The 9667-nt window shown below is 62.1% G+C and overlaps 3 protein-coding genes and 5 non-coding genes across 8 annotated transcripts; 4 read left to right on the top strand and 4 right to left on the bottom strand.

Moving 5' to 3' along the window:
- Window positions 1-394: 394 nt before the first annotated feature.
- AMSG_10777 (uncharacterized protein) lies at window positions 395-2086 on the top strand (the record flags this gene model as incomplete). Its single annotated transcript, XM_013897765.1, has 1 exon — window positions 395-2086. The coding sequence occupies one exon, from the start codon at window positions 395-397 to the stop codon at window positions 2084-2086; it is 1692 nt and encodes a 563-aa protein (XP_013753219.1).
- A 174-nt stretch (window positions 2087-2260) lies between these two features.
- AMSG_10776 (malic enzyme) lies at window positions 2261-3955 on the bottom strand (the record flags this gene model as incomplete). The annotated part of the gene is made up of 1 exon (XM_013897764.1): window positions 2261-3955. One exon carries the CDS (start codon window positions 3953-3955, stop codon window positions 2261-2263), a length of 1695 nt encoding a protein of 564 aa, XP_013753218.1.
- Window positions 3956-4528: 573 nt separating this feature from the next.
- On the top strand, window positions 4529-8350 carry AMSG_12388 (uncharacterized protein; the record flags this gene model as incomplete). Its single annotated transcript, XM_013897800.1, has 3 exons — window positions 4529-4543; window positions 4900-6518; window positions 8134-8350. The coding sequence occupies 3 exons, from the start codon at window positions 4529-4531 to the stop codon at window positions 8348-8350; spliced, it is 1851 nt and encodes a 616-aa protein (XP_013753254.1).
- AMSG_20079 lies at window positions 7094-7189 on the bottom strand. Its single transcript has one exon. It is a non-coding gene; the product is annotated as a tRNA-Gly (tRNA).
- Window positions 7606-7701, top strand: AMSG_20078. The gene has a single exon. It is a non-coding gene; the product is annotated as a tRNA-Gly (tRNA).
- Window positions 8351-8452: 102 nt separating the features above from the next.
- On the top strand, window positions 8453-8548 carry AMSG_20077. The gene has a single exon. It is a non-coding gene; the product is annotated as a tRNA-Gly (tRNA).
- Window positions 8549-9101: 553 nt separating this feature from the next.
- AMSG_20076 lies at window positions 9102-9197 on the bottom strand. Its single transcript has one exon. It is a non-coding gene; the product is annotated as a tRNA-Gly (tRNA).
- A 361-nt stretch (window positions 9198-9558) lies between these two features.
- On the bottom strand, window positions 9559-9654 carry AMSG_20075. Its single transcript has one exon. It is a non-coding gene; the product is annotated as a tRNA-Gly (tRNA).
- Between the last annotated feature and the right edge of the window lie 13 nt (window positions 9655-9667).

The following is a 9667-nucleotide window of genomic DNA, read 5'->3' as shown; positions in this document are numbered from 1 at the left end:
AAAGGGGGGGGGGATGACGAGATGGGGGGGTGATGATGGGTGGGGGGGTGATCGAGCTGGTAATCAAGGTAATCGTGTCTGAGATAGACTCTCTCACTACTCGTATCACATGTGGGACACAGGCGACGACAGGCGACAGGCGACGACGGCACACGGCACACGGCGACACGGCACACGGCACACGGCACACGGCACACGGCACACCCACCACACCCCCCACACCCCACACCCCACACCCACACCCCACACGACCACGGGCACGCACGCCTCCGCATATACCTGGACACCACCCATGTCCTCCCTTACCCCCACACCCACCCCGGCCGAGCCATCCGCCACCACCACCACCATGGCCGCCACCACCACCACGGCCGCCACCACCACCACGGCCGACATGGCCGACATGGCCGACACGGCCGACACGGCCGACACGGCTGACATGACCGACACGGGGAACGCAAACAACGCAGGCGATACAGGCGACACGGCGGCGGCGTCGGCGGCTCAGAGCGGACAGAGCGAGAGCGAGTCACGGGCACTGTGGTCATCGATCTGGTCGTTCTTCTCGGCATCGTCGCGCGAGCCGCCGCCGCCGCCGTCGTTCATGGCCACGGTGCTGAGCCTCAAGCCGACGGTGGAGGCGGTGCCCGAGGTGGCCGGCGGACGCGAGCCGTGGCTGAGATGCATGCAGGTCTCGCTGTGGGACAACGTGTGCGGGCCGCGGCTGCTGCATGTGTGGGAAGGAGCGGCGCCGCTGGACGAGAACGAGGGCAACTCGCTGGCGCAGCAGATTCTCAAGGACGAGATCTGTCGCGAGCTGGACGATGCGTCGCTGGAGCCCAAGTTCCACGTTCTCCCGGAGATGGACGCTGTGGTGGCGAGCGTGGTCTTTGCCGGGATGTTTGACGGCTCGCTCCAGCGGTTTGCCTTTTCGCTCGTGCTGAGCATGGAAGCGCTTGACCGCTTTCTTGTCCTGTATCAGGTGGTGACCTCGCGGATGCTGCACATGGTGGAGAAGCTTGTTGCGCTCCTCAAGCGGATGGCGAGCGAGGCGATGGCCATATTCTCGACGTTTGTCCCGCCGTTTGTGGCCACGCTCGCAGCGCTCTACTCCGCTGCGCTGCCTGAGGAGCTCTCGTTTGAAGCGTCGCTGTTTGGGGCGTCACACCTTGCGACCGAGTTTGACCACTCGTTCCTGGCGGCGTGCATCGGGGCGCACCTTCAGAACCACGGGTGCACGGTTGTGGCCGGGCCGGACGTGCAGACGGTCAACGCGTTTCTGGCCACGCTCGCGCTCTTCATTTCGCCGCAGGAGCGGCTCCGGGCGGCACTTGTCCGGCGTGGCGGCGATTGCGGTGAGCTGGGCACGGCGGGCTCGCACTATGTCCCGGACCTGTACCTGCAGGGCTTAGTGGTGGAGGCGGCCGGCGACGACGGTGCCGGGGCCGGGGCCGGGGCCGGAGGCGGAGCGAGCGGCGAAGGAAGTGAGGGCGATGGCGAGGGCTGGAGCGAGCCGGCGAGCATTGGATCGGCGGCCGGGCGAGCCGTGGCGCTCGACGACGAGGTCGTCATCCACTCGCTTCTGCCGACGACGCTCATTGACCTCGAGTCGCTTCGATTGTACCAGACTCACTCGTACAACGAGTACGCGGTGCTCCGCGACGAGTACATGGAGTCTGAACTCGCGCTTCTGTTTGGCATGGACGCGGAGAATCGCTGGTCTGCGTCTGACGGGCTGTTCAGGCCGATCAAAGAGGCGTCGGCACTGATTGAGGCGCTCGTGGTGGACGTGCTGCGGCTACCTGTTCCGCTACGCGCGGCGCGGATCGGCGAGGGGATGCGGACGCTGACACGGCGGGCGCTGCTGCTCATCAAGTGCGTGGAAGCCGAGCTAGAGGTGAGCGCTTCGCTCTCCAAGGATACGGTCAAGAAGCTGCGTGGCGATGTGGGCCTCGGGAGCAAGACAGACTTGGACGTTCTTCTCGGCGTTGCGGAGCGGTTCCGGCCTGGGACGTACAAGGATGTGCTGGGCGATCCTGCGTTTGTGGAGGACCAGCTGAAGCTGTTACTGGAGTCGTTTTTGTAACGAGGAGTTGACGCCACAATGATGCCGCGTCTGGCCGTCTCTTGCCGTCTCTCGAAATTTAAAGCTTGGCAGCAGAAGAGCATGTTGTTAGACGTGTCGACGTTGATGGAGGAGACGCTGTCTTTGGATGGAGCGGATGCGGCGTCGACCCGTGCCTGCGTGAAGGATGATGGTTTAAAGCTTGGAGGCAGAGACGACGCGGTCGGGGACGTACATGGCCTCCTCGACAAACTTGACGAGCTCGTCGTCAGACATGTCGACGTTGATGGAGGAGACGCCGTCCTCGACGGCGCGGCGGGCGACGGCGGCGCCGATGCGTGCAGAGATGGAGCGGATGGCGTCGATGGAGGGGTAGATGCGGCCGAGGGCGAGGTCGTCTTCGGTGACGCACTCTGCGAGTGCGACAACGGCGGCGTTGATCATGCCCTCGGTGACCTCTGAGGCGCGGGCGAGGACGGTGCCCATGCCGATGCCCGGGAAAACGTAGCAGTTGTTGCCCTGGCCCGGGGTGAGGGTGCGGCCGTCGGCGAGGGTGACGGGGTCAAAGGGCGAGCCCGAGGCGAAGAGGCATTCGCCGTTGGTGGCGGTGTAAGCGGTCTCTGCCGTGCACTCGGACTTGGACGTGGGGTTGGAGAGCGGGAAGATGAGCGGGCGGGCGCAGTTGGCGTGGACCGACTTGATAATCTCCGGGGTGAAGACACCGGCCTGCTTGGAGAGGCCGACAAGGGCGGTGGGCTTGACGAGGTCGATGACCTCCTGGAGGGTGGTGATGGGACCGTCAACGTCGGTGCGGGCGTAGGGGATCTTGTGGGAGGCCATGGGCTCGTTGAGGCCCTTGACGACGAGGCCGCGCGAGTCGATGAACCAGAAGCGGGCGCGGGCCTCCTCCTCAGTCAGACCCTCTGCGACCATAAGGGAGACGATGCGGTCGGCGACGCCGACGCCAGCGGAGCCAGCGCCGAGGAAGACGCAGCGGTGCTCGGAGATGGGGACGCCGAGGACGCGGGCGGCGACGACAAAGCCGGCGGCGATGACGGCGCCGGTGCCCTGGATGTCGTCATTGAAGCAGGGGAGCTGCGAGCGGTAGGTGTCGAGGAGGTCGAAGCAGTGGTCGTTGGAAAAGTCCTCAAACTGGACGAGAGCCTGGGGCCACTTGTCCTTGACGGCGGTGATGAACTCGTCCACAAGGGCGTAGTACTCGTCGCCCTGGACGCGGTTCTGGCGGAGGCCGATGTAGAGGGGATCAGCGAGGAGCTCCTCGCTGTCTGTGCCAAAGTCGAGGGTGATGGGGAGGGTCGAGGCCGGGTGGAAGCCACCGGCGGCAATGTAGAGGGAGAGCTTGCCGATGGGGATACCCATGCCGCCAGCACCGAGGTCACCGAGGCCGAGGATGCGGGAGCCATCGGTGACGACGATGATGTGGACGGGGAGGTTCCACGAGTCGAGGACCTCGCGCATGCGGCCCTTGTGCTCAGCGGTGATGAAGAGGCCCTGGGGACGGCCGCGGGTGATGGCCGAGAACTTCTGGCAGGCCTCGCCAACGGTCGGTGTGTACACGAGCGGCATGATCTCCTCGAGGTTGGCGAGGACGGTGGCGTAAAAGATGGACGACGAGGTAGCCGCGAGGTCGGAGAGGTAGATGTACTTTTGCAGCGGCGTCTCGTACGACCGCATCTGGGCGAGGGCCCGGGCGACCTCAGTCTCGAGGTTGGTCGCCGCCGCCGGGAGGAGTCCCTCGGTGGTGAGGGCAGCGCGGGAGGTAGCCGACGAGGCGAGGCCGTGGTACACATGCTGCGACGGCGCCCGGGTGTCGAGAGCCTCGGAAGGCATGTTGGAGTAAGAGACAGAGAACGGCGAAGTGGCGCTCATGGTGTGGGTAGGGAGAGGGGTGGCGGTCGTGGTGGAGGGGTGAGGCTGGTGGGATGGAGAGATGCCGCGACATTTTTTTGGACCATGTGCGGAGAAACGAGCCGATGCGGAGGGTGGGGACGGGTGGGGGGGGGGGGAGGGGGGGGTGATGGTGGATGGGATGGGGGGGGGGATGGGATGATGACACGTGGGGCGCGCGTGGATGTGGTCCAGGCAAGGTTTGGGGCTAGTAAGCTTAGTATGAGCTTGATCGGATGTGTCTTTGTAGTCTTTCAGCATGTGTGGTAGAAGCAGTACGTGGTGTGGTGTCTGAGCGATGTGAGCAGATGTGACACAAACAGAGTGTCCAATATGGGGATGATAATGAGGATGGCCGACAGAAACAAGGGAATGATCATTTGTTTTGCAAGATCGTTTTCCTGTGACGTTTGCTCAGTCAGGTTGATGTGAAGCTCCTAGGTGATGACGATGCCTACGATAGATATAGTAGAAAGCGGTAGGCGATACGCAAGCGTCCTACAACTTCCTATATATCCCTCCCCCCCCTCCTTCTCCAAAGGAAAGGCGTAAGCCATGTCACCGACACATGTACATCAGTCTCAGAGTGACGAGACTCGGCTGCAGCGAGCAAAGTCAGAGAGCTGCCTGCCAGGATCGGGGGCCTAACTAGCAACCAGGACACAAGCTAGGAGAGACCTAGTATGTGTGTGTGTTGGAGGGGGGGGGGGGGAGGGGCAGCCGCCCCACCTGGGTCAGCTTGGATCTGATTGCAGCAGATGCAGACAATGGCAACAATGATGATGCGTCTCCCCTGACCGACCTTCTGACCGATCGATCACTGTTTGATCGATCAACCTCCCGACGCCCTTCCCCCCACCCCCAGCACTTCCCCCCCCCCCCCCCCACTCCCACCCCCCCCATCCCTCTCCAGACGACAACAACAGAATGGAGTGGGTGGAGCAACTGGGACTGTCTTTGGCTTTGTCTCTGTCCGTGACTCTGTCTCTGCTGTGGACGCGCTGAACAAGCTTGCCGGGGCGAGCAGCACGCGTGTGACGGTGGTGGGGAGTGCAGGAGCGGAAGGACGACCTGTGCCAGAGCTTGTGACCAGCGAGAGCAGACTGCATGGGGTGCTTCTGCCGCTTCTTGGCGCGTGTGTGCGGATTGCCGAGCTTGAGGCCGAGTATGTGTCGTTCCGCGGGCTGATGGCCAAGCGGCGACCGCTGACGGTGCGGTTGAAGGAGGTGCGGAGCGAGGTTGCGGGCGTGGGCGAGGCGCTGGCGGTGTGGAGGGCGGAGCGGAGGCGAGAGGACGCCGAGGTGAGCGAGGCGCGCGAGGTTGTTTCCCTGGCCGAGTTGATTGCGAGCATGGTGGAGCTCCTGGAGATCCGGGCGGAGCTCGCCGGGTACTACCGGTATTTGGGCGAGTCGCAGGGCGGGTTTGACGGGGCGACGTGCGCGGCGCTGATGGGCGAGCTGAGCCGAGTGCTACAAGTCCGAATGACGAGCAAAGAGCTGGACCGGATGCGGTATCTGGTGGGTCTGGAAATTGCGAGCCTTGCGGCGATGGGCGAGGTGGCGGTGGCTGTGGGCGACGGGCAGTACTGCGCGGCAATGTCGCGGCTGTATGACGCGAATGTGGCGCTCTCCGATTGGACCGGGTTCGTGGCGTACGAAGGCTCGGCGCTTGCTGAAGAGGCCAGTCGGATAAGCGAACAGCTTGGGCGTGGCCGAGGCCGAGGGCGTGAAGGCCGGACGATGGTGGTGGTGGCTGCAGAGGCCCAGGAGGGCGGCAGCGGAAGTGATAGCGGCAGCGGCAGCAGCAGTCTACTGACGACGGCGGCGGCCGGGGCTGATCGGCAGGCTAAGGCACGTGCGCGTGCGCGTGCACGTGCAAAGGCAAAGGCAAAGGCAAAGGCAAAGGCCAAAGCCAAGGCCAAGGCCAAGGCCAAGGGAGGGCGAGGCAAGAGCCTCTTCTCGTGGCTGCGGAGCAGCGGCGGCGGAAGTGGCGGGGACGGGGCCGAGGCCAGCGAGCGTGGGCCGGAGGACTCGAGTGAGGCTGGGCGAAGCGGGAACGAGGGTGTACGGAGCGGAAGCGAGGACGCAGAGCAGGCACTGGTGCTGAAGCGTGTGTTCGGGCGCGGAGCGTCGGGCCTGTTCAAGTTTTGCTCGACGCTGCTCTCGCTGCTTGTGGCCAAGGCAACGCTGTACTTCTCCCGAGTGCTCATGTGGCAAGAGGCGCGGATGAGCAGCGGCGGAGGCTCGTCATTAGAGCAGATTCTGGACTACGACAGCGTGATTCGGCGATACCAGGCGCGGCTCGGGGCAGTGGCGATCGGAGTGGTGTTTGAAGGCGACGGTCTCGAGGTCGGATACGTGTGCGGCGGAAGCCGGAGCCGGAGTGGGAGCGAAAGCGGCGGGCTGACGACGGCGTACGGGGCGCCGAGTGTGGCGGCGTTCGAGAGAGTCAAGGGCTGCGTGGTGGAGGCTGTGACGAAGCAGGTGGGATGGCTGTGGAACGAGGCGTTGTACAAGAGCGTGTTTGTGGTGCAAGTCGAGGCCTTGTGGTGGGTAGCTGTGGTGGTGGAGGGGAGGCGGGGAAGGGCGATGGCGGGGTGGGCGAGTTTGTTGACGTGATGCAGAGGTGCATGGGGATGCGGGACGCGTTTGGGCGGCTGGTGTGAGTGCGTGGGCGAGCTGGGCTGCCGAGTAGGAGAGCCAGAGCTCCGAGATGCTGCGGATGGAAGAGGTCAGGACCAAGATCAAGCTCAACAGCACCCGACTCTAGTGCCAGCGCCAACGGTGGCAGCATGCGCGAGGCGTGGGCTGCCTGGCGCCTGACTGGCACCTACCCGACGAGCACCGAGCTGGGAGCTCGTCGCACTGTGGCGTGGGCGACTCGCGGCTGTCGACTGCCAAACCAACATGAATCAGGTAGCCAGCAGATGACAGGTGGTCAGCCGGAGCCAACTCATTCCCGGGCCGTGCTACATCTGCCCTGCCCGCCACGCGGCAAACTTTTTAAACGCAATGCACCACATCCACCATACCATATCCACATTCAGCAACCATACACATGGCGGCATACGCATAGCTGTCCATGCGAGTGCAACGAGGGTACGCCCGGAGGCAAAAAAAATACGCGATCCGGGAATTGAACCCGGGGCTCCAACAAGTTACAACCAGACGAACTGATTAATGGCAAGCTGAAATGTTGCCCCTACACCAATCGCGTTGAGAGAAGGGGCGAGAGCATAGTATTTGTAACATGCATCGGGTTACGATCCGTCGCTGTCGTCGGCCCGACTGTCCGTGCAAGGAAGAGGGGAGCCATGATTAGGCCATATGCACCCTATTTCTGTTTGTTGAGTGGTTTGTGCGATGCTAGCTACCACAGATCCCACCAAGAGGCTCCTTTGCGACCCTTGGACTGATGCTGGCTCACGCCTCATGTCCGCAATTATATGATGACAGCCGCAGACGTCGCAGAATTTGACTTTGTCACACGATCGCAACCTCCTTGCGTGACCACTACGTCGAGTAGATGGCGACATGGCGACATGGCGACATAGCGACGGGCCGACGTGCAGCCCCCGAAATGTCAGCTATCTGGTGCACGTTATAAATACTGTGTCGCGACTTCTATCCTCAACGCGATTGGTGTAGGGGCAACATTTCAGCTTGCCATTAATCAGTTCGTCTGGTTGTAACTTGTTGGAGCCCCGGGTTCAATTCCCGGATCGCGTATTTTTTTTTTGCCTCCGGGCGTACCCTCGTTGCACTCGCATGGACAGCTATGCGTATGCCGCCATGTGTATGGTTGCTGTGTGTGGATATGGTGGATGTGGTGGACGGGGCGAATGAAGCAAGGCCTGGGCTCTAATCGACACGAGGCGGCCAGAAGCATGCGCTCGCCGCCGTCGACTCACTTGTGTGGCATCTTGAGCGCGTACTTCCGCCGGCGACAGCATGGCTCATCGTCGAGGCATAGCCTGGCACGACCCAGCGCGGGGTAGTGCGTTTGTGCTGGAGCCTGACCCTGGCGTTCTGTGCTTTGATGTTGCTTGCGGCGTCGTGACGTTTGTGGCTTGCTCGGCTCCGGGTAGTACGTCATCAGCCTGTGTAGTGTCCTCGCGCCACAGACCTATCGTGTGCCACTGCGGGGTGTGCAAGCTGTAGCCTCATCGCTATCGCCGTTGGACCTGCTGTCCTTGCCACCTTCCTCGGCCGGAGCAAGCTGGTCCTTCGGCTCATCACCGCTGCGAAAGTCGAGCAGGTGGACAACGTCCTCGATGCTTCTGCCAGCGCGGGGCTGGTTGCGATGGTCCGCTACGCGGTGGCTGTGGGTAACCTCACCCCTATCCGTATCGTATTCAACTGCAACACCACTCTGTGAGTCTCCCATGGGTCACGCTGACCAGTTCGAGTTGTGTGGTCACGAATGACGGATCGCAATCCGACACATGCTACAAATACTATGATCTCGCCGCTCCTCTCAACGCGATTGGTGTAGGGGCAACATTTCAGCTTGCCATTAATCAGTTCGTCTGGTTGTAACTTGTTGGAGCCCCGGGTTCAATTCCCGGATCGCGTATTTTTTTTGCTTCCAGGCGCACCCTCGTTGCAGCGCACAGCTGTACATACTGCCTTGCATGGTTGCTGTATGTGGATATGTGGCAGCCATGACTCGCCCATGATGCGATGCCTGACGAGCTCCGAGTTGGTGGTCTGGGCCAGTGACCATCTGCAACATCAGAGTGCTGTGTTGGCCGTCGGCGCGCGCTCTGCCCGGCGATGGGTTCGGCCGAGCACATCACGCTGCTTGCGACATATGATACATCCGCACCTCAATGGCAGACACAATATACTCGGCCATCCCGTTCACACTTGCTATCAAAGTGCCGACAAGGGCACGGCCACTCACATCTCGATTCCGTTCCCCTGGGCTGACCCTCGTCCACTCCGCCAGCACGCACCCACCAGAGCGTTCTGGAGTTGACAGCCTGTCGATCAAAGCCTTTGAGCCTGGGTCTCGCTGCATCCGCACCATCCACCACATCGTGACCTCCTACACACGTCCACCAACCATGCAAGGCAGTATGTACAGCTGTGCGCTGCAACGAGGGTGCGCCTGGAAGCAAAAAAAATACGCGATCCGGGAATTGAACCCGGGGCTCCAACAAGTTACAACCAGACGAACTGATTAATGGCAAGCTGAAATGTTGCCCCTACACCAATCGCGTTGAGAGGAGCGGCGAGATCATAGTATTTGTAGCATGTGTCGGATTGCGATTTGTCGTGGAGGCGGAAAAAACCTCTTCCACACAACGCATACACAACATCATTCCACCCACACTACCCCCCCCCCCTTTCAGCCCCCTACACCACTCCCCCTCCCTTCCCTCCCATCTCCCCCCACCCCCCCCACACCAGCCATGCCCATGTCGTCAAAGCACGAGACCTCACTTGCACTGTCCGCTTCTCTCACCAGGTCGTGCGCCGGGCAGACCGAGTCGTGACCTCCTACACACGTCCACCAACCATGCAAGGCAGTATGTACAGCTGTGCGCTGCAACGAGGGTGCGCCCGGAGGCAAAAAAAAAATACGCGATCCGGGAATTGAACCCGGGGCTCCAACAAGTTACAACCAGACGAACTGATTAATGGCAAGCTGAAATGTTGCCCCTACACCAATCGCGTTGAGAGGAGCGGC

This window comes from Thecamonas trahens, assembly GCF_000142905.1.
Source record: "Thecamonas trahens ATCC 50062 unplaced genomic scaffold supercont1.64, whole genome shotgun sequence".
NCBI lineage: Eukaryota > Apusomonadida > Apusomonadidae > Thecamonas > Thecamonas trahens.
This window is presented reverse-complemented; position numbering and strand designations above follow the sequence as displayed.